The 24,774-nt window shown below is 41.1% G+C and overlaps 1 protein-coding gene across 1 annotated transcript; it reads left to right on the forward strand.

Annotated features, from left to right (window-relative positions):
• The first annotated feature begins 18,669 nt into the window (after positions 1-18,669).
• On the forward strand, positions 18,670-19,734 carry LOC107062072 (uncharacterized). The gene is made up of 3 exons (XM_015312293.1): positions 18,670-18,882; positions 18,943-19,449; positions 19,570-19,734. The coding sequence occupies exons 1-3, from the start codon at positions 18,670-18,672 to the stop codon at positions 19,732-19,734; spliced, it is 885 nt and encodes a 294-aa protein (XP_015167779.1).
• The last annotated feature ends 5,040 nt before the right edge of the window (positions 19,735-24,774 follow it).

Genomic DNA, 24,774 nt, shown 5'->3' on the forward strand with positions numbered 1-24,774 from the left:
CCTCATTCTCCGAGGACAATAGTCATGAGTTCCTTTTAGTATTTTTAGTCCTTTAGTATCAGTTTTGCTAGACTTAGTTGGGGCCTGTCCCATCATTTCTAGTCAGTTAGAGGCTATTTTCAGACATAGTTAGATTCAACTTAGTATTGAGTTAATATCTTCTTTGTATTAAACTCATCAGTTTTCATATATCTCAGTTATAGTATATGGGTATTCCCCATCTTTTCATTTTATTTATGATTTAGCTTCTGCATCAATTTATTATCTTTTGATCATGGTAGCAGGGTTAGCTTGGGATCACTTTTGGTCCTAGGTCTCGTGTCCCTATCTCGGGGGTAGTCTCGGGGAGTGACAATACTGCTTTTCATCCTCAGATAGATGGTAAAGTAGAGTGCACCATTCTGACCTTAGAATATATGTTGAGGGCCTGTGTGATTGATTTCAACGCTAATTGGGGTGAGCACCTACCTCTCATTGAATTTGCTTACAACAATAGTTACCACTCTAGCATCCAGATTGCTCCGTATGAAGCTCTTTATGGGAAAAGATGTTGATCTCCTATTGGATGGTTTGAAGTTGGTGAAGTAGGGTTGATAGGACCATACTTAGTTCACTAAGCTATGGACAAAGTGAAAGTCATTCAAGAGAAGTTGAAAACAACGGAGAGTCGTCAGAAATCCTACACTGATGTTAGGAGAAGGGAGTTAGAGTTTGAAGTAGATGATTGGGTATACTTGAAGGTTTCACCCATGAAGGGTGTTATGAGATTTGGTAAGATGGGGAAGCTTAGTCCCCGGTATATTGGCCCTTACAAAATATCCAAAAGGATTGGCAATGTAGTTTATGAGCTGGAGCTACCGCAAGAGATAACAACGGTCCATATGGTGTTTCATGTTTCCATGTTGAAGAATTCCATGAGAGATCTTTCACTTATCATACCAACTGAAGATATTGGTATCAAGGATAGCTTGTCTTATGAGGAGATCCCTGTTCAGATTCTAGACCGGCAGGTTCGCAAGTTAAGGACCAAGGAAGTAGCATCAGTCAAAGTTATTTGGAGAAAACAGTTTTTTGAGAAAGCTACTTGGGAAGCTGAGGAGGATATGAATAAGAGATATCACATCTCTTTGAGCCCGAAGAAATTCTAGATCAAGGTACTAATTCTCTTCTTAGTACACTTTAAATTGATATGCTTAATGTGTTAGATTTGCTTGTTGGGTGTTTGAGTTGAATGTTAGATGTTACACCCGTAGCCTAATAAGAGTAATGTCATTCGAGGATGAATATTCCCAAGGGGGAGATAATGTAACACCTCGCTATTTGAAAGAACTAGAAAGAGCTAGAAATAGAAAGTCAGTTTTGGAAAGAATGAAAAATCTGGAAAATTGGTTAACTTATGTTAAGTTTGAGTTTTGGATCAACTTCAAACGACCATAATTCCTAGCTCAGGATGATTTATGTGTTCTACAAGATACAGTAGGAAATATCTTTGAATTATCTTTCAAACGCCGCCGAGTTTGCACGGTTTCGAGTTCGTATAAGGGAATATGCCCATTTTGAAGTTGGGCTGTTTAGATAAGGAAAGTTAATCCAAATTTTGGAAGGGTATTTTGGTATTTTCCATACCCAATTAATTAATTTCAGTTTTAGGAGGTTAATTGAGGTCTAATCAGAATTAGATCAATTTACACTTTTACCAAAACAAGATAGGGCTTGGAGAAAAGAGAAAAGAGGAGAAAAGAGAAGAAAGGTTCAAGATTCATCTAGTTCTTGCTATTTTGGACGTGGATTTCACCAAGGATTTAATCCTATGAGGTATGTGAGATCACATAGCATTGGGTTAGTTCACCACATGTCAATCATGATTCAATTCAACGTAATTGTGTTTTTGAAAGAAAAGATTATGAGTTCTTGATGAAATTTGTTTAAGTTCTTGTGGGTTCTTATTGTTGAAGTTGTTGAGAAGTTTCTTGAGTTTGATTTATGAGATTAGGTGTGATTTCGAGTATTTTCTTATATATTTTTCTGATATAGTCGATTCTAAGTGTTTGGGCAAAGAACCAATTGAATTTAGAGGGTTTAGAGTTAAGAACGAGCAAGAAAATTCGAGGATTTTGTAGGGATGGGGTTGGGGGGCCACACCTCTCAGAGAGCCCAAAAGGGAACTCTGAAGTTTGGGCTTTGGGTGCCGCGCCAGCCATAATTCCCCAACCCAGACTCTGAAGTTTCAAGGCTGGCTCCCCACGCCACTCGGATCGCCACGGTCGTCAGGCCTTCTACCTTTTCCCACTTCTTTCTGTTTGAGTTCCCTAGCAACGTACCTAAGTTTTCTAGTTGATTTTTACACTCTAAGATACATCTAAACACCACGATATCATACATAAATATGAGATCATGAGCCTTGAATCCATAATTCAATTCAAGGAAAGTTAAAAGTCGAGTTAAGAGAAATTCTTAGAGTCTTCCAAAGTCTTTTACAAATGTTTTAACTTTGTTTTAAGGCTTGAGTTTTGAGTTGAGTAAAGAGTAAGAGTAAAGTTCATTTCTTCAAAAGATTATATGAGAACAAAGTATTCCCAAGAGTTGAAATGTTTTCACATTTAAACAAGAAAGGAAACACCGATTCGGTAGAGCTTTTAAGCTAGTTTTGAGTAATTACCTCAAATCACAGAAAGATTTTTTGTTTTTAAAACATATGAGCTGAGTATATTTTGGGAGTAGTATTGAACACCAATATGTGGACTAGTTCATAATAACTAAAGTCTCCATAAACCATGTACCCATTGTGGGTAGAAAGGGTAATACTTTCTAGATGATTCCTTAGTGATTTTTAGCATAGACTAGTGGATCCACTTAGTTGAGACGTTCTATATCACGACAAGGTATAGGAAAGTTTTGGAAGCATGGGCGAGACGATGTATCATCACTTTAGCTCATGGTGATGGTTGTCAGTTAGAGAAACCAGGATCAGCATCCAGTGCCTCGTTGATCCAGTTGAGCACTCAGAGTTAGTTGGTGAGCCTCCTTGCTTCTGAAAGATTCCCTTTTATTGCTTTGTTAGTCAGTTGTTAGGATGATCGGGGGTCTTGTCCCGACATCCCTCTTAGTATTTAGAGGCTTCATAGACAGCTAGATATGAGTCCTTTAGTCTTGTGTTTCAGATGTTTTGCTATAATACTTGAGTTGCCATTTTGGCTAATTTGAATGTTTATCCTTAAACGTTCTAAGCTTATTTGAGACAATTGTTTTAAAGTGCATTTGAATCCTTGTATTAATGCTTTAAGTCTTCTGCTATGAGTTAAGACAGGCCAAGGGTTCGCTTGGGGCTAGCAATGGTTCTCGAGTGCCAGTCTCGCCCAGGGTGTAGGCTCGGGGCGTGACAAGAACCTCTAGAAAATCACGACCCACGATAGGACCTACGGACTGTTGGTGGGTCCACAGTCCGTGGTCCAGGGTCCATGGATCATGACCCCAAATCTAGTCCTAGATGCCAAACGACACCCTAGCAGGATAGACTGTCGATCAGTCTACGGTCCGTCGGTCAGTACACGGTCCATCAGTCAGGGTCTGTTGCTGGTTGATCATCAGTTAGCTTAGGGGTAGTTGGGTGTTTTCCTAATTGTTTTACCCCTAAACTATGTCATTTTACTCAGTTTAAGCCTAGTAATCTAGTCAGAACCTACCTAAAACCATTATTCTCCAAAATTCACCAAAAAACTTAGAACGAAAAGAGAAGAAAGAGGCGCCAGTTTCCTAACAACAATCAGAAGGTTTTCTTCAAGTTCTAGCCCCAAAATCAAAGGATTTCTCCGTAGATTTTGTCACCATGTATTGGGATTTCACTAGTGGATTCCTTTCATCCACTAGGTCCCTAGAATTCAGTCAGTTCCTTGATTCTCTATATCTTGTTTAGATCTAGGGTTCCTAAAACCTTGGATATTTTCTGTGATTTAAGGGTTGTAGTATCCTAAATTGAAATCTTATTTCTTGAAAAGTTTTCTTAAATCCTTGTATGAAACTCAGAACCCTAGTTTGTATAAATTCTCTTAGTTCATGAAGTATACCTGCTAGGTGAGTTGAATAGATAATCATGCTCCAAATTTCGAATGTTACATTATCAGTATATAAATGTTGCATTCTCTGAATGCATGTCAGTATTTTGAACTATTCAGTATTTTAGTTACATTTATGTCATATACATATTCAGTTGGGAGTAGACTTAGCACCGAGTTTGACTAGGGTTCATTGTACCCTCATAGTCCTAGAACTACGTGCCCCCGTAGGAGTATAAGTCCCCTATGTTGGGCACCAGATTTAGTGGTCACGCCAGTAATTCCTTTATACCCTTGGCAAGGTATATTGGGTCCTCTGATGGGGCGTATACATCGGACTCCATATTTAGCTCACGTGGTTTTATGTCGGTTAATAGTAGCTCCCACAGTCAGACTCGTAGTGCATTTGACTAGGTTTTCAGTATATACTTCAGTATTCAGTTTAGAATGTTATGTTCATGATTAGCACTTAGTCATTGCATTTAATTTAGCTTTTCAGTTATGTTTCAGTATTTCATTCTTGCTCAGTTTATGTCATTGCTTAGTTATGCTTTGTTCAACTTAAATATATATATATATATATATATATTTGTTCAGCTTAGTATTTATATCCTGCATGCTCAGTACATTCCAAGTACTGACGTACAGTCTGTGCTACATCCTTTCATGATGTCGGTTCAGGTACTTAGCATCCACATCGCGCTTAGATCGATTCTAGGTCCGCATTTCAGCAGCTTCAATGGTGAGTCCCCATACTTCAAGGACAATAGACATGCTTTTCAGTTTAGTCTTTTTATTCAGTTTTCAGTTTTGTTAGAGTTAGTTGGGGGCCATATCCGAGTAACTCATCTCAGTTAGAGGCTTTTCAGACATAGTAGTAGAATCAACTTGAATTGCTAAGTGTATCTTTCAGTTATTATTAAACTCGTAGTATGTTTTATACATTCAGACTAGTTGGGGGTTTCTCATTTTTAGTTATCCATTGTTTTAGCTTCCGCATAGTACATGTCTTATTCAATTATTCTTAGTATGCTTGATATATGCCAGACACAGGGTTAGCTTGGGGTCACTCGTGATCCTAGGTCCCGTGTTACGCCAAGGGGGTAGCCTCGGGGTGTGGCAAACTTGGTATCAAAGCATTGGGTTCAAGAGTCCTAGGATGTCTGAAAGCTGCACTAAATAGAGTCTCTTTCATGGGTGTGAAGCGAGCCCCATCTATGAGGGGGAGGCTACAAAGTGTTTTAAGAAAAATTTCACTTTCTTTGATATTCTTATCATGCGTTGGTATGATCCAACTTCTCCTTTTTAATCCATCGTTATGCGATGTCTCCTCGTAGATCTAACACATGGAATACTAATGCACACAATGCTAATGTAATTCCTCCAGTCCCGAACTATGAGGTTAGGAATGCAGAATTTTGGAATGCGATCCAACTCTTGGCTCAGAGTGTGGCCAATCAGAACAATTAGCAGGTCCTAGTTCCTAGTAACACAAATGGTGGATCAGCTGCAACTAGGGTTCGAGACTTTGTTCGGATGAATTTGCATGAGTTTTTAGGGTCAAAGGTTGGTGAAGACCCACAAAACTTCATTGATGAGGTCAAGAAAATCCCAGAGGTGATGCAAGTATTTGGAAATGACAGGGTGGAGCTGGCATCCTATCAAATTAAGGATGTGGATCATATCTGGTTCACTCAGTGGAAAGACAACAGGGGTGCAGATGTAGCTCATGTGACTTGGGATTGTTTTACTAGAGCTTATCTGGATAGGTTCTTTCCAAGGGAATTGAGAGAACCTGAGGCACAAAAGCTAGAATTTGAAACAAGTTTCCATATCGGTCCAAGAGTACGAGCTGAAGTTTACCCAGCTTTCCAGGTATGCTCCACACATGGTTGCCGATTCAAGGGCACAAATGAGTAAGTTTTTGTTTAGGGTATTCGATCTAGTGAAGACTAAGTGCAGGAATGCTATGCTACTAGGGGATATGGATATCTCCAGATTAATGACTCATGCTCACCAGGTTGAGGGAGGTAAGCTTAGGGAATTGACAAATGATAACAAAAATACCAGAATAGGAAACTACGAATACTCGTATCAAAAGTCGGATGGTGGAAATCGCCCACAGTTTCAGCAGAGGTCTACAACCCCAACACATTCATCAGTTAATGCTCTATCCCTCTGGTTTTGACAGGATCAGAAAGGTAGGGCATCAGGCTATAAGTCTCAAGGGAGTGCTTCAGGTAACATGACTTACCCAACTTGTCCAAGTGTGATAAGAATCATCCGGGCGAGTGTCTTGCAAGCAAGGAAGGGTGCTTTGGGTGTGGTCATTCTGGCCATAGGTTGAAGGATTGCCCTTCTGCCAGGAAGGGGCAATGAGGTAACAATAATAGGGCTCAGTTTACAGCTCAAGCAGCACCAACAGGTCATCGCCATAACAGGTTGTAAAGATTCTCCTGATATGGTCACTGGTACATTACGAGTCTTTCATTTAGATGTTTATGTATTGTTAGATACATGGGCTACACTGTCTTTTGTAACACCCTATATAGCAGTAAACTTTGATGTCAGTCCAAAAACTCTCTCAGATCCCTTCTCAATCTCTATTCCAGTTGGTGACCCAGTTATAGTTAGACGAGTATACATAAATTTCCCTGTCACAGTCTCTCAGAAAATCACCTCAGCAGATCTTATAGAGTTTGAAATGGTAGATTTTGATATCATTCTAGGCATGGATTGGTTACATTCCTGTTATGCCTAAGTCGATTGTAGAACTAGAATCGTTCGGTTTTAGTTTCCAAACGAGCCAGTCTTAGAATGGAAGGGTAGTAGCTCACTGCCTATGGGTCGATTCATCTCTTACCTTATGGCTAGAAAAATGTTCCAAAGGGTATATTTATCATCTTGTTCGGGTTAAGGATTCAAACTCCGAAATCCCAACTCTTGACTTAGTCCCAATGGTAAATGAGTTTCCAGAAATGTTTCGAGAAGATCTTCCGAGAGTTCCTCCTGAAAGGGATATCAACTTCGGAATAGATATCCTTTCAGATACCCAACCCATTTCGATTCCTCCTTACAAAATGGCTCCAACCGAGCTTAAGGAATTGAAAGAGCAGCTAAAAGACCTTCTAGATAAGGGCTTCATCAGACCTAGTATCTCTCCATAGGGTGCTCTAATATTGTTCGTGAAAAAGAAAGATGGTTCTCTCAGAATGTGCATTGACTATCGATAGTTGAAAAATATCACAATCAAGAATAAGTATCCCATCCCCAGGATTGATGACTTGTTCGACCAACTTCAGGGTGCTAGTTACTTTTCTAAGATAGACCACATGTTTGGCTATCATCAACTTAGAGCTAGAGATAGTGACATTCTGAAGACAGCTTTCAGAACTCGGTATGGTCAATATGAATTTGTAGTTATATCTTTTGGACTAACAAATGTTCCTGCAACTTTTATGGATTTAATGAACAGGGTGTTCAAACAGTATTTGGACTTGTTCGTCATCGTCTTTATTGATGATATCCTCATTTATTTTCAAAGTGAGAAGGAGCATGTGACTCATCTGTGAGTTGTTCTGCAAACTCTTAAAGATCGCCAGTTATTCACTAAGTTCAGCAAATGTGAATTCTAGTTATAGTCCGTCACTTTCCTTGGTCATATGGTATCCAGTGAAGGGATCCGAGTGGATTCTCAGAAAATTAAGGCAGTACAACACTGGCCCAAACCCATCTCTTCGACAGATATCAGAAGTTTCCTGGGTTTGGCCAGTTATTACAGGAGATTTTTTGAAGGCCCACTGACCAAGTTGACTCAGAAGAAGGTCAAATTTCAGTGGTCAGATGAGTGTGAAAAAAGCTTCTTACAACTAAAGACTAGGTTGACTATAGCTCCAGTCTTGACTCCACCAAATCATTTAGATAGTTATGTGATTTATTGTGATGCATCCAGGGTCGGCCTAGGTTGTGTGTCGATGCAGCGAGGTAAGGTCATAGCTTATGCTTCTAGAAAATTTAAGGTCCATGAGAAGAACTTCCCGACTCATGACCTCAAGTTTGCAACCGTAGTGTTTACCGTAAAGATTTGGAGATACTACTTGAATGGTGTTCATTTTGACGTGTTCAAAGATCATTAGAGCATCTAGTATGTGTTCACCCAAAAAGAGTTGAATCTTTGTCAGAGGAGATGGCTTGAATTCCTCAAGGACTATGACATGAATGTGCTTTACCATCCTGGTAAGGCCAATGTAGTGGCTAATGGTCTCAGCAGGTTGTCTATGGGTAGTGTAGCACATGTTGAGAAAGAAAGGAAAGAGTTAGCAAAAGATGTTCATCGACTTGCTCGCTTAAGAGTTTGCCTTATGGACACATCAGATAGTGGGGTGATAGTTCAGAATGGGTCAGAATCCTCTTTAGTAGTGGAGGTTAAGGAAAAATAGGATAGTGATTCTATATTACTTCAATTGAAAGGTGCAGTTCATCAATAAAAAGTTGATGTTTTTTCCCAATGGGGAGATGGTGTGCTTCGTTACCAAGGTTGCTTATATGTTCCTAATGTGGGTGAGTTGAGGCAGCAGATCCTTACAGAAGCTCATAACTCTAGGTATTTTATTCATCCAGGTGCCACTAAGATGTACCATAATCTACGAGAAGTTTTTTGGTGGAGCGGTAAGAAGAGGGATATAGCAGACTTCGTGGCTAAGTGTCATAATTGCCAACAGGTTAAGGTAGAACATAAGAAACCAGGAGGTATGACTCAGGAGATTAACATTCATACATGAAAGTGGGAAGTGATAAACGTGGACTTCATTACGGGTTTACCTCGTACTCGCAGACAACATGACTCAATTTGGGTGATAGTGGACAAAGTTACTAAGTCTGCTCACTTCTTGGCTGTCAAGACTATAGAGTTAGCGAAGGACTACACCAAATACTACATCCAAGGGATAGTAAGGTTGCATGGGATCCCATTGCCTATCATCTCAGATAGAGGTCCTCAGTTTAACTCTCATTTTTGGAAATCATATCAGAAGGGTCTTGGTACTCAGGTAAATCTCAGTACAACATTTCATCCACAGACGGATGGTCAGGCAGAGCGTACCATTCAGACCTTAGAGGACATGTTAAGATCTTACGTGATCGATTTCAAGGGTAGTTGGGATGATCACATATCTCTCATAGAGTTCGCCTACAACAATAGCTTTCATTCCAGTATTCGGATGACCCCGTATAAGGCACTATATGGGCGTAGATGTATATCCCTGATTGGTTGGTTTGAAGTAGGTGAAACAACATTGATTAGGCCAGATTTGGTTGATGAGGCTATGGAGAGAGTTCAACTCATCAGAGATAGACTAAAGACATCCCAGAGTCGTGAGAAGTCCTATGCAGATATGAGAAGAAGGGACTTAGAGTTTGAAATCGATGATTGGGTTTTCCTGAAGGTGTCACTTATGAAGGGAGTGATGAGATTTGGCAAGAAAGGGAAGCTCAGTAATAGATATGTAGGTCCTTACAGAATCCTGAAAAAGGGTTGGCAATGTGGCTTATGAGTTAGAATTGCTAGCAGAAGTAGCAACAGTTAATCTAGTCTTTCACATTTCTTTATTGAAGAAGTGTGTGGGTAATTCGGCATTAATAGTACCATTAGAGAGTGTGGCTGTGAAGGATAGTCTCATTTATGAAGAGGTGCCAGTTGAGATTCTTGACCATCAGGTTCGTAGGTTGAGAAATAAAGAAGTCGCTTCAGTAAAGGTTTTGTCGAGGAGGCAATCCGTAGAGGGAGCTACTTGGGAAGCAGAAGTAGCCATGAAGGCCAAGTATCCTCACCTCTTTCCTTCTGATTCCGTTTCATCTTCAGGTAATAGTTCCTCTCCAGTTTCTCAGTTTACTCTTGCTTAAATTCAGTCTCAATATCTTGTTCCTTCAGTTGTTCTTGCACTTCAACATAATTGCATATTCTTGGAACTAAGTTCAGTTAGATATCAGTTTCTAGTACTTAGTGGTAGGGATTGTAGCTCCTTCCCTCCTTACTCAGCATGTATAGACTACATTCGAGGACGAATGTTCCCAAGGGGGAGATAATGTAACACCCCGAATTCGAGAAAGATCCAAATAGAAGATTTTCAGAATTTTTAGTTGCCACCGACGGAGGCCAAACCACAGCCCGTGGATGGGACCACGGACCGTAGGTGTGGTGATACGCTCAAATTACACTTTCCTAAAGAAGTATAAGAGACCATTATCAAGTAAAGAACCCAACTTGGAGATTGGGGTCGATCCCACGAGGAATATAGTTTAAACTTAAACTTAACTTACAATTATATTCGTTTAGTCAACTTATTTCCGAGTCAAGTAAGTAAAAAGGGAGGGTTGTGAAACAAATAACTAAATGTTGTTAAGTAACAAGTGAGCAAGATTCGAACTTTGTTGTTATCAATGAGAGAGAGAAACTAGGCTGTATGTGTTCCCCATAAGCTCTTAACGTAGTAATCCTAATAACAGTAATTGTTTCCTAGTGTATCACATGCAAAGTTGGTAAGTTAGGTATCCCTAAGTGATTGGTCCTCCAAATAGGGAATTTCACCCCGCACCTTGGTCCGGCTACGTGTATATAATTTACTAACCCTTATCTTTACCTGAGATTAGACATCACATCAATGTATGGCTTAGTTTACCCTCACACCAATTGACATTAGACTATTAGATAGTATCACACTAAATCTCTGTTGATAATTCTTTTCTTATTAACTACCTTCTTAGTCCGGCAAGTAGCAACAAGGCGAGTTCTAACGTTGACCATCGTTAAAAAGACTTCTAAGCGAAAGAATTACCAATACATGCATCAACACTATTCAAGAATTACTTAGTTATTATTCATACGTTTTTAATTGCTCATGGTTCCCACAACCCTAGTTGTGGATTTAGCTGCTCATGCTTCAAAGAACACAATTCATATACTTAGAAGAAGAATTCATGAACTTATGTATTGAGTAGAAGAAACCCGTAATCTCCCATTGAAATTCGAAGCAAAAATCTTCATAAACCAAAATTAAGAGATCAAAGTGCCAAAGTTTGCAAGTTAATTCCCAAGAAAATACCAAGAACTAAAAGTATACAATGGTGTCTAACCCCTATAAACGAGGTTTACATACCGTATTTATAGAAAAACTTGTCCTAAACAAAAATGAAACAAAATAAGGAAATAAAACTTCTGGACGTGGCTTCGATCGACGAGACTGACCTACGGACCGTGGATCGACCTACCGTCCGTAGGTCCCTTCCGTAGCTTGATACTTAGAACTTTTCCACAAAGGCTGGAACCTTCAACTTTCATATACAAACGATAGATGTGCAGTACGTGGGTCCCCTTCCGTGGCTCTACACTTAGAACTTTTCATCAGGTACTGGAACTTCAACTTCCAGTGATCATTGACGGATGTGCAGGATGGCCCGTGGGTTGACCTACACTCCGTCACTCACCTCCGTAGTTCCACACATAGTCAGACTTCCCTGATGATCATTCCACGCTTACCCACGACGGACCGTGACTAGACTTTGTAGGTCACCTCCATGGGTGGCTCCTTCTGCAGAATTTCAGCTGTCATCTCTCTCGACCTTGTCCAAGCCTATTTCCTGCAAATATAACACACTAAACATTAGTTCTAATACAAAATGGCCCTAGACACACACAACTCTTAAGTGAAATGTATTAAAAATACCGTAAACTACATGGTATATCAATACCCTCAACTTAAATTCGTTGTTTGTCCTCAAGCGACGCACTAAGACTCTAAACGATACTTGTGTAGAAGCAGACATTCAAACTCAAGCAATCACATGGCTTTCTATCTCGACTCCCTTTTCTAGTGCAAATCTTTTCTCTTAGACTCAACAAGCTAACTCATGCGGATCAAGATATGACAAAGATCGACCAATAGACACACAACATACACTTGTTCAAAATCACCAAGGTACCAACTTATCGACAATGTACCTAGTGCCCTCACTTCAAACGAAATCCTTTTCACACAGAAGATAAGAATTTTTAGTTTTAGGATTCATTCAACACTCACGCTCAGAAGTGACTTCAAGTACAGTTAGTGCTCAATACCATATGCTTGCCCTTATTTTCATTGCTTAAAACTCTCCAAAACTAGTTGCTAGGATCACTATAGGACTTTCTTAGCTTGTAACGTAGGCTCAGGGTCAGGTGTGGTACATTTGGATACTTTTTAGTGACTTTCTGACCTCCTTGACATTACATTGGCTTTTTACCTCTTTTCTCAACCTATTTTTGACATCCTTTCATCTTAATTTCTTTCCCTTGACTCCTTTCAACATGGATGTGACTTTTGATTTTGTGGCTCTTATTTTTTTTCACTTTATTTTTCTTTATTTTTCAGCAATTTTATTTATCATCTTTTTGCTTCTTTTGCACAAAGTCACATCCTCTTCTATCTTTTCTTTTTCTCTTTTCAACACAAAACTCTTTTCATACCCTTTTTTCTTTTAGTTTCCTCTTTCATAGCCACCCTCAACTTATGGATTTTATATTTGTTGAGGTGCACAAAATCCGATGTCGGACCAGGGCCAAGATTGAGGTAACTTTTTGCATTAGCCACCCTCAATTAGACTTTTGGCCTAAGTCAAGGTGCAGATGTACAAGGAGGGACCGGGGCCAAAACACTTATTTTAGGGAAGGTGAGTTAGGTGAATCAAACGAAATGGTCTATTTTAGGCTCAAATATTTGGATCAAAGGGAACATTGATTTCATTTGGTAAGATCATTTTAGGCTTAAGTGGACTAATGTGAACAAGGGCCTATGATAACTTCCCAACTTCTAGCCTAGATCATCTTAGCAGGACCAACGAGGCAAGTTCTAGATTGGCACAATTGTCTGAACATTCAACTTTTCTCACGCACTCTTGGCACATTGTTTCATTATCAGATTATCAAATTACCCAGTTCAAGTTTTAGCTTAAGCCATGAGTTCAAATAGGTTCTTATCATGTCACATTGAGATCCAACACATTCAACTCATCAAGACTATAGATCTAGCACAATTCAACATTTTTGGAAATGGATAATTTTTTCTCATGTTTTTCATGCCATAATGCTTTAATTTTTCTACTTACTCTTACACATACATTCCTAAACATGCCGATTCAACAAAAATTAAAACAGTCTCTTAGGGAAAAAGAACACAGGCAAGAAAACCCCAATAAAGGATTATGAGTTGGGTTACTCAGACTTCACTTTATCACTCACAATCCATTTACCCCACCCCCAACAAAATAGAGTGCAATTGTCCCCAATGCACAAAAAAAACAAAAACTTAAAGAATAGGGTGAAGCAAACCTGTGGCGCATAGCGTCGAAGACCTATCAACAAGCGGGTGGGTTCGATTTCCCGGAGCCTGCTGGATAAAAACTCGAGTCACCCTCAGTAGTGCCCGCATCTACCATCTCAACACCCTCAATAGTGCTAACATCAACTCTCGTCGCACCATCACTAGGGCTCACGCTGCTAGAGGCACCAACACCGACCTTCCTAGTCTGCTACTGGCGCATCTCTTCATCTACTAGGGATGCCCTCCGGGCCACCTCAAACTCCTGGCGCTTTTGCGAGGTCTCCCAGCCTCAATGTCATTAGAAATTTGACTGGAGCGGAGGCGTTTCCCAACATGATGGGAAGAATCAAGCGACGGCAACTCATCTTTGAATAATGCATCCAACACCATATTATTACTCGGTGCCGTGTGGGAAGACTCAGGCTCAGTCTCTGGTGGAGCTAGGAGTCCAGTGAAATCCTTACAGAGGCTCTCTATCTCCTTCTAGAGAGTGGTCACATCAACAGTCAGGGCCGACCTCTCTAGGACTCTCATCTCAAAGGCATTCAGGCGCATATGAACGGCCTAGACCTTCTGGTCCATCATGTGCTCTACTCGCTGCTCAATCCTAGCTGCGAACTCCTCTATCGCACGTTGCATCAAAGGTCGCACATGCTGCAGTAAGGTAGCCATCTGGGCCTCCATTTTCTGGACACGGGCAAGAGGCACAGTAACAGACCCTAAGGAGAGAGTGGCTCTGGAGGATCTATGGGCCTGACAGGTGGCCAGAGATGGGGAAGCCGGAGTATCATCAGTAGTGGCTGGAGGGGCAGGATCATCACCCTGCGTCTGTGATGAGTCCACAAATTGGACTCATTTAGGGCTATATTTTAATAGAAATTGTGTCCTCAAATGCTTATTTTATCTCAATATCTGATGAAAACCATTAAGTTTCAGGTATTTGAAGTTTGAGGCAAAGCATGGACACTACTTACAAAAAGGGGGTAAAAAGAAGCTGAAAGAACAAAGAAACGAAGGTCTGCGAATCACCGAACACGTTCGGTGAATCGCCAACAGATCTCATGTTCGCTTTTTGTTCCAGTGTGTAAAGCCCTGAATAAAAGGAGAAAATTGGCAATGAAAAGGAGCAGTTGGCAAACGAATCCATGAAATAGTGCTACATCGCCCAATTATCCAGGACACAAAGATGCTAAAGGCAACTGACGAAAGGCGACAAAGTAGACCAAAGGGCGGATCGCCGAATGCATCGGCGATTCTCACTAACGTCGCCGAAAGATTCTTCGGAGAACATTTTCTGAAAACTATAAATACTAGTTCAGTTTTTATTTTTAGTAGCGATTTTTTACATTGTTTTACCTAGTTTTTAGATTAAAAAGTTGAGATAGAGCTTTGAATAGATTCTCTAAGTTTTGGAGAGTGTTTTGAAAACTCGAAGAAGAAGAGGGTTTCATCTCTTTCAATTTGGAAGCGGGTCTCTTGGATTCTTCACTCCTTGCCTAAATTGAGACTTAAATCTTCATACCCATTTGATTTCAACATCATTAAAGGTATAAATTTCTATTTCTTGATGTATGGCTAAAAATCCCAATTCTTGGGGTATGATTTAGCGAATATGGGTTAAGATTGTTGTTGGGTCTTGCTTGCTGATAGATTAGATGTAGTTTAATGGTGATTTCACCTAGTAGTTGTGGTTGAATTTAACAAATTTGTAGTTGCAAATACAAGTTTATTTATGTGTTTTCGGCTTGCTCGAGAGAGAGGTCAAGAAACCAAGACTACTAGATTAATGGCCTAAGGAGTGGGTCGACATGAGGTTCAGCTCGAGAGAGTGAAACCTAGTCCCATATCCTAACACTCAGCTTGAGAGAGTGAGTGGGGTAAGGCGTAGGCTGGTCTTCATGCGGCAAGTGGGTGTCCGAGAGGAACCCATTTGAAACGGGGTAAGTTGCTCGAAAGAGAATTTATTTCCACATATAGATTAGCCTAGTCACTATTACTCTATAAATTTTCTATCGAAAGCATGTACCCAATAATTTAGATTAACCCGTATTCCGGTCACATCCCAAGAATCCATTCTCATCACTTAGAAATCTCTGTTAATTTTATTGTTGTTACTTACTAGTAAAAAAAAAAAACCCATTGTTAAGTGACACAGTTGTGTCCCCCTTTAATTTGCTATGTATTCACTCGTAAAAATCTTTAGCTACGATTAACTTTAGCACATTTGCGTTTAACCACTAATTTTCACGCCCACTCCCTTGGAACTCGACCCTAACCCTTGGTTGGGTTATTATGCTATTGCACGATCGTAGACACTTGCATTGGATGTTGTGTCGTTGATTACGCAAATATCAAAATGGCGTCGCTGCCGGGGAGTGGTGTTGCATGAATGTTTTTGGTTTAAGTCAAATTCTGCTTTCAACAATCGTAGTTTACTAATCTTATTTTTAGTTTTGTTTTTCTTTAAATTTGTTGGTGTAGGTAGGTTCCCTGAGCATGGCTGAGGGAAATGGTGGAAACCCGGCTGAGATGAAGTAAGAAGTCGAGAGGGACTTCACATTACCCGCACTGGTAGCTCAGCTGGATGAATTGGCCACCAAAATAACTGAAGTGGAAAACCAGTGCAAGATTCAAGGGAGGTACATACCTCATCACGAGAGGAAACAATCTAGAGGCTGGGAGAACAACTGTGTCAAGGACACACTCCAAATCATTCTCCAAAAGATCACCGAACAAGATCAAATGTTGGAAAAGATGAATGAGAATATTGAAGTGTTGAATCAAATGGTTGGCTCTCATTTTAGATCGATCCAGCTGATCAGGACACTCCTGAATTATGCGGTGCCTCCTTTTCACTCAAACGAACTATTGGGGTTACCTAGTAACACTAGGGCCAACCCAACCAATGGGGAGTGAGTAAGGATTCGCGTCGACACACGACGTTAAATAAATCATTTCTTGGGAGGCAACCCAAGGTTTTAAATACTTAAATTTGCTTTTATAAATAATGGTTTGTTAGTGGTGTAGGTTTGAATCAGGAAAGTGGTGAAAAATACAGATTGGCGAGAAAATGATCAGTCGGCGGACCGCCGAATAGGTTGGCGTGCCCGACCTGACCCGCCATTTGGCTCAGCTCAAGTTTAAATTAGAGCCTGTATAATTCAGCGACCTTGAAAAGCAGTTTGGCGCATCGCCGACTAGGTCGGCTATCTCGACTTAGACCGCCATTTTGATCCCAAGAAATTGACAAGTCTGTAACAATCGGCGGGACAAGGGACCACTCGGCGAATCACCGAGTGAATTGGCGATTGCAACTAACGTCGCCGAATGAGCGTGAACAGGACGGTTTATAATGGCCAAAAGATTCAAAACTTCAACTTCTTCACTTTCCCTCAATCATAAATCTCCTAAACTCACACTAAGGTAGCATCTTCTTCAATTTAGCATTACTTTAGTTTGGGACTTGTGCTCGGAATTGGAATACTTTGCCTTCTAGCTTTTCAAATCCAATTTAATCAACATTGAAGGTTGGTTTCCTTTTCCCATATTTACATTTGAATGTTTTGTACTCATTTGCAATAATTATCTCTTAGTGATGTGTGTTGGGCCTCTGTGATAGGATTAGAATGATTACATGCCTATTTTAATTTGAAAATTTTGCCTGTGTTGTCTGATTGTTAAATGCTCATAATCTTTGTGCTTTTTAATGAGTTGGGTCATGATTGCATGTTGTTTTGATTGATTGGGTGAAAATTGAGTAGCCCATGTTTGTGCTAAATATCAAAAAAATTCTCAATGATAGAGAGGGTGACACCGCTCTTAAGAGAAAATATCGTCAAATGGCCAAATGCGGCAAGTCCGGGAGAAATCTAAGTATTCCGAGGTGATGGGTAGTATAGGTTTTGTTCAAATTTCGTTAGTGCATGCTTTGATTTTGCTTTCGGGGTTTGCGGGATTGAATTCGAGAAGATGAATTAAAAATGGGCACATTGGACCATTTGGCGAGCTGGGTCGAGATCGCCGAATCGTTCGGCGGTTCGCCCAATGTCTCCATCTCGCCCTTAGTATCAGGTCAAATTTGATGAAACTGTAACTTTCAGAGAGAAGCCATGTGGTCGCCGAACGCACTCGGCGACTCGCCGAAAGTACTCTTGATCGTCCTCCGTATGCTACCCCTGAGACCCTTATGCACTGTAACTTTCAGCGGACAAACCCTTGCTCGTCGAAAATAGTTGGTGATTCGCCGAAAGGACTCTCTTATCGCCGACTTGCCTTAATTGTTTAGCTAACTCATCGGCGAGCCCGATTTAGTTCGCCGAATTGGTTCAGCGACTCGCCGACTTGATCGGCAAGTCTATCTGCAGAGAAAGTCACTATGCCTGAATTTAAGTTATTTTCTTATCCTTTCTCGATCTTTTGCAGATATGGTACGCACCAATTTAACCGATCAACCACAGAAAAAGGCTAAAGACATTACGATCAATGAAGGAGGATCAAACCCTCCAAAGAGAAAAAAAGATGACCTATAACCGGGAGATAAAGGCAAACGAAAAAAGCACATAGCTAGGAAGGGCACAAATGTTGAACCAGTTTTTTCTGAGCCAGAGGATGAGCAACCTTTGATGAATCGAAGGAATGAACTCAGGGCTAGAGCTTAGCTCACATCTACCGGAACCCCTTCAGCTGCCATTCCCCCGACTACTGAATCAGTGCTAACTACAGTACCACCTCCAGTGGCTCCTGCACTCCCTGTAGCTCCACCTCCACCCAGGTTGCTAAATAGATTAAAAGGCGAATGTTTTTGAACCATTCTAGAATAAAAGTTCCTATATGTGGAGGGCTTAGAAGGCAAGCACGCTGAGGTGCTTGACACACTCAGATATCATGAATTGGAACAATTCACTAGGTCACGTGGCCATTACATTCCTTCCTGGGTCCAGGAATTCTACTTAGCCTATGGAGAGTTGGTCCCAAAGAATAAGAAGAAGTTTAGTGAGTTCCAACCGGTGAAGTCAGTTATGGTTAGAGGCAATGAGGTGGAGTGTCACATCGATCATATTAATGTTGTATTAGGTCGACCGCTGCACTCAGTACTACCCTACCAAGGTTTGCCTATTGTTACATCCCTGGATGAGTTGAAGGATTGGTTAGCTCCGATGATCTCTAACACTACCCCGAAATAGATGGAGGAAGGAGCTCTGATTGAGAAAAGGGATATGAACATTGCCTCCCGATACTAGTTTGGCTTCATCAATAGTACTATCATGCCATCCCAGAATGAGACCATTCTGCGTCATCCTAAGGCAACTTGCCTTGGTTCTATCATGGCTAGGAGGCGGATCGACTTGGGACTGCTAGTTTCACAAGAGATGGCTATGAGAGCCAAACAGACGCAGACGTCTTTGCCTTTTCCTATTCTGATCACCGAGTTATGCCAGCGTGCTGGAGTACCCCGAGATCCTGCTAGAGATATAGAGGTCACCTCATCTTTCTCCACCGATATTTGGCGTATAGAGGCCGAGTTCACATGAGAGGAGGTTGACAGGAGGAGAGCAGCTCTAGCAGATACTTCTCCAGAGGTCGAAGTTGACTCATTACCAGCAAAGGCACCTTCGTCCACTCCGGCTTCGGAGCCTTCAGGTATACCCGCTCCTTCTCCTACTTCACAGACTCCAGGTGCTTCCTCTTCCTCCCAGCCTACCAGAATCACTCATGCTATGATCCTGAAGATGGGGCAGCTGGCCTATTCAGCGGATGTGAGGGCGACGCGATTGGAGAGATCCATCCCAGGGATCATTGACAGTGTCATCTTGACTGCACTGACCCCCTTCAGGACCACTGTTGATGATCTGACTGCCAGAGTCACTGCTTGTGAGAGCAGACAGGGGGAGACATCTGAGGTTTCAGTATTAAAAGCCAAAATAGCAGAGTTGAAAAATGACGTAGCCTATTTGAAGGCTATCGACTACACCACACTGATGCAGGGAGCAGATAATGAGGATGCTCCTGAGACCGGAGATGTGCAGAGGGATGATGTAGGGCATGTAGAGTCGGAGACATAGATCAACGAGGAGCGGATAGTAGTGCGCGATGAGGTAGTTAGTGAGAGCCAAGAGGACAACATATTCAGAGACTTGCTGAATCTTGTGGAGATGGTTGTGCAGTCGGTAACTCAGACAGTGCCGACTGAGACGTCCACAATAGCTCCTAGTGGATCTGGCATTGTTAGTTCGTCTGAGGCTACTCCGAGTACTAAGACCCGTGAACAGATAGATGCACCAAGCACTGATGCTCATATTCAGACCCCGAAAGATAGAGAGACTGCATAGACATGACTTCTCTTTACCTCTCTCTCTATCTTATTTATTTTTACTTTTAGACACTTTTATTTGCATTTGAGGACAAACGCTTTTTATTGTGGTGGGGTGAGGCCCACACCTTTTGTGTTGATAGTTATGTTCTGTGTATATATTTGGGTTGTTCTACTTTAAAGCCTCATTTTGTGTTGATAGTTATGCTCTGTGTATATATTTGGGTTGTTCTACTTTAAAATTGTGTTTTATCTATTTCTATGGATGATTGAGTTTACGGCTCCTTTTATTTTAAATGGCAAAAAAAAACAATTTTGACCCTTCCGAATTTTTTTGAATTTTTTGCACATTTTCGCCACCCTTTATATGCTCTTGAATGTGGCTATTCTTTGAAAAATTTAAGTCTCGTTCCAATCAATATCGATGACTTGAATAGTGCTCTCAATCGAACGAACATGAATGCGTGGCTACGACGAGGCCAAATGAAGTTGCATAGACAATATGTGAACTCCTTGCATCTCGTTGTGATTAGCCATTTATTAAATTGAGTCTCTTGTGATGACCGTTGCACACTAGCGAAAGTGTGGAGTCTTGTTTGACTTTAGTGTCGATGCCTTGTGTGATGAGCTTACGTTGAACCATGCATAATAGATCCTAGAATTTGCACCATTGGTCCGGTCAACTAAGTGATGCTATCTCTTGATATGATCTTAGGCAACATCTAAGAGTGTGAGACAATTTGACATATACCTCTTTTGTGACCTACCTTGTGAGCGTGTGATTCTCTTTTGAACACCCCTTGAGTCTTACCTTTCTTTGGAAGAAACTTGATGAAAACTAGACCTTTCTTAATCCACTACCTATAATCCTCTTGAATTGTGGTTAGTTGAATAGCCAATTTAGGCCAAAAGCCTACGTTGGGGGTGTGGTGCAAAGAAAAAGGGAAGTCAAGAAGTGCAAGGAAAGTCTCCTCTTACCCATGGTTTTAAGGAAAATGGAACCCCTCCATATAAAAAAAAAGAAAAAAAAATAAATGAAAAAGAAAGTTGTGGAATAAAAGTACAAAAAAATGGGGTTCCCAAACAATCCATGGAAAGTGAATAATAGGATGACTTATGAGCACTAAAGAGAATGATGAAGGAAAACGAAAGGAAATGTTGTGAGCACCACATTTCATGAGGATGAAAGTCACCGAGTCTAAATGACCATACCTTTGTACTCAACCCCAATACAAGCCTTGAAAAGACCTTTTTGATCTTGAGTGAGCTGAAACAAATGTTGATCGGAAAATATGGGCAAACCTATGGGTGAAAGCATGCATTGTGTTCTTCCTTGTAAGAGTGAGCGTTGCATTTGATTCTGAAGCTTTAAGTTGTGAACCATTGTGTGATTATGGAATCATTCTTTCTGTGAGGGCATTCACACACTCTAGTTGAGTCTGAACTTGCATTTGAAGCAAGTATTGTGAGCATGAAATTCGTTAATATTGGTGAGTCACAACTTGAATCTCTTAGTGCACATTTTATCTTTGCATAAGTAAGTTGAGTCTTGTTGTGTGCATTCAGGATTAAATCTTGTATAGCACTGTTTGAGACGTCCCTTTTGAACTGCTGAACTTGAGTTTTACTTGAGGACAATGAGTTTGCTTGAGGACAAATAAAAGTTTAAGTTGGGGGTGTTGATGAGTCTACAAATTGGACTCATTTAGGGCTATATTTTAATAGAAATTGTGTCCTCAAATGCTTATTTTATCTCAATATCTGATGAAAACATTTAAGTTTCAGGTATTTATAGTTTGAGGCAAAGCATGGACACTACTTAGCAAAATGGGGAAAAAAGAAGCTGAAAGAACGAAGAAACGAAGGTCTGTGAATCGCCGAACATGTTTGGCGAATCACCAACAGATCGCATGTTCGCTTTTTGTTCCAGTGTGCTGAGCCCTGAAAAAAAGGAGAAAATCGGCGATGAAAAGAAGAAGTCGGCGTATCGCCGAACGACTCCGCGAAAAATTGCCACATCACCCAATTATCCAGGACACAAAGATGTTGAAGGCAACTGATGAAAGGCGACGAAGTAGACCAAAGGGTGGATCGCCGAATGCATCGGCGATTCTCACTAACGTCGCCGAAAGATTCTTCGGAGCACATTTTCTGAAAACTATAAATACTAGTTCAGTTTTTATTCTTAGTAGCAATTTTTTACATTGTTTTACCTAGTTTTTAGATTAAAAAGTTGAGACAGAGCTTTGAAAAGATTCTCTAAGTTTTGGAGAGGGTTTTGAAAACTCGAAGAAGAAGAGGGTTTCATCTCTTTCAATTTGTAAGCGGGTCTCTTGGATTCTTCACTCCTTGCCTAAATTGAGACTTAAATCTTCATCCCCATTTGATTTCAACATCATTGAAGGTATAAATTTCTATCTCTTACTGTGTGGCTAAAAACCCCAATTCTTGGGGTGTGATTTAGCGAATATGGGTTAAGATTGTTGTTGGGTCTTGCTTGTTGATAGATTAGATGTAGTTTAATGGTAATTTCATCTAGTAGTTGTGGTTTAATTTAGCAAATTTGTAGTTGCAAATACAAGTTTATTTATGTGTTTTTGGCTTGCGAGAGAGAGAGGTCGCGAAACCAAGACTACTAGATTGATGGCTTAAGGAGTGGGTCAACATAAGGTTCAGCTCAAGAGAGTGAGCCCTAGTCCCATATCCTAACACTTAGCTCGAGAGAGTGAGTGGGTAAGGCATAGACTAGTCTTCATGCGGCAAATGGGTGTCCGAGAGGAACCCATTTGAAACGGGGTAAGTTGTTCGAGAGAGAATTTATTCCCACATATAGCTTAGCCTAGTCACTATTACTCTATAAATTTTCTATCGAAAGTATGTACCCAATAATTTAGATTAACTCGTATTCCGGTCACATCCCAAGAATCCCTTCTCATTACTTAGAATCTCTGTTAATTTTATTGTTGTTACTTACTAGTAAAAAAAAACCCATTGTTAAGTGACACTCTTGTGTCCCCCTATAATTTGATATGTATTCACTCGTAAAAATCATTAGCTACGATTAACTTTAGCACATTTGCGCTTAACCACTAATTTTCATTCCCACTCCCTTGGAAATCGACCCCAACCCTTGGTTAAGTGATTATACTATTGCAGAATTGTAGACACTTGCATTGGAAGTTTTTTCATTGATTATGCAAACATCAATCTGCTCCATATCTGCTACAAGGTCCGCTCCCAACGGTGGCACTTCAACCTGTGGCTCCCTACGAGGTGCAGCTACATTGGCCTCATCCTGAATCAGGACGATATCTAGGGTCTTGGTCGCCTGAAGCAACCTATTACAGTGCCACACCGGTACTCCAACATCCCTGGAAAGCTGGAAAATGAGGCATGGAAAAGGTAGGGTGGTGGTGGCCTTGAAGGCCCTCTCGTGTATCTCCAGAATCAGCATGTGGGCAAAGTCGACCACCATCCCAGCAACTAAAGTTGCAACCATGACTGCTCGGTCCCATGTAAGTACATTATCTGCCTGAGTAGGAGACACACAGTTCCGCACCAGCAACCAGAAGAATTTGGCCACAAATGTCAGGGTGGCCTTCTTGATACCCAAGCTTAGGGTGCTGACCCACTCGACACAATCTCCGTCTGTAGCAAGATGAAGGGCCATCTATTCGCACCTATGCCTTTTGAAGATATGTGGATGTCGGGCGCGGTGTGGAGACTGCCTGTGAGAACTCGGCGCTCATCGGTGACAAGTCGAGCCATCTTGTCATTCCCATTATGCATCCGGGAGTCCCTGTATATTTGATACTGGCCACTCACGCACTAGCGATTGGGTTCCTCAACAACTGGTTCAGGATCGATGTTTGGTGGCACTAGAATGTCCCCCGCACTAGTAGCCTCGGAGGATGAGGCGGTGATGCTATTAGAGTTGGAGCCTGAGATATAGTCGGAACTTGATGCGGACTCAGAGCCAGCCGTTGAACCGATCGGTGTATCCCCCTCATTAGACTGGGGGCAGTGACCACGTCGGCTTGCACCTGCCGAGGTTGGTTTCGTGTGGTGTGTGGTGCAATGGGAGATGTCCTGGTAGGAGGTGGGACATATGCAGGGTCAGTATCCTCATCGATAAGCTGAAAGGATGGTGCCACTGATTTTGACTTGCCCTTCGAGACGTAAGTTGAAGATTGTTTGGGAGCCATAATACCTGTAGAAGCTTAGTTAGTACTAAAACAAGCCAATAACACACTAGGAAAAAAATTAGAACAAGAAACAAAACAAAATGAAAAACAAATAAATTTCTGGGCAGTAGCTGAACTGTCGACCCACGGTGGGTACCTACGGTCTGTGGTTGGACCTACGGTCTGTAGGTCCCCTTCGTAGGTCAAAGTACCCACAAGATGGGTCTCTGATGTGAACCATGGATGTGCAGAATGGTCCGTCGATGGAACGATGGACCGTATTCCACCTCCGTGGTTCGACACTTAATGATTTTTTGTATGTGCAACAGACCCACGGACCCGACCTACGGTCCGTGGATGGGGTCTTGTGGGTCAGGTATGTGCCAGGTTTCAGACATGCTTCTCATTATACACATTATTTCCACCAATCAATTAAACAACCTAAGTCTAATTATGCATTTCAACACAATATATGGTAGTTCTTCAACCTTAGGGTTCCTTTAACATACAATATGGCTTATTATCATATCGAAACTAGAAACCTTAAGTCAAAACTGTCATTTAAACCATTTACCCTGAGTTATTTGATTTAAAAGAACAACACAATCACATTCTATCATTCCAAGGGTGGTTCTAGCATACAAATCATTGTTTACACACAAAATTTACCACCCAAGGTCAAGATCCACTTCGGGACTGCATAATACAACCATGAACAGTGAATTCAAAGTCAGGGTGAAGTTGTTTACCTTACAAGTAATGGAACTGGGTGATTGTGTGATACAATAGACTCCTTAGACCCTTTGCCACCGAACCCAGACCGAGAACTCTTTGTGATGGGGCAATGGGGTGATTTTGGGAGAGAAGAAGGAGAA

Source organism: Solanum tuberosum, unplaced genomic scaffold, assembly GCF_000226075.1.
Source record: "Solanum tuberosum cultivar DM 1-3 516 R44 unplaced genomic scaffold, SolTub_3.0 scf00188, whole genome shotgun sequence".
In the NCBI taxonomy this organism is placed as follows: domain Eukaryota; kingdom Viridiplantae; phylum Streptophyta; class Magnoliopsida; order Solanales; family Solanaceae; genus Solanum; species Solanum tuberosum.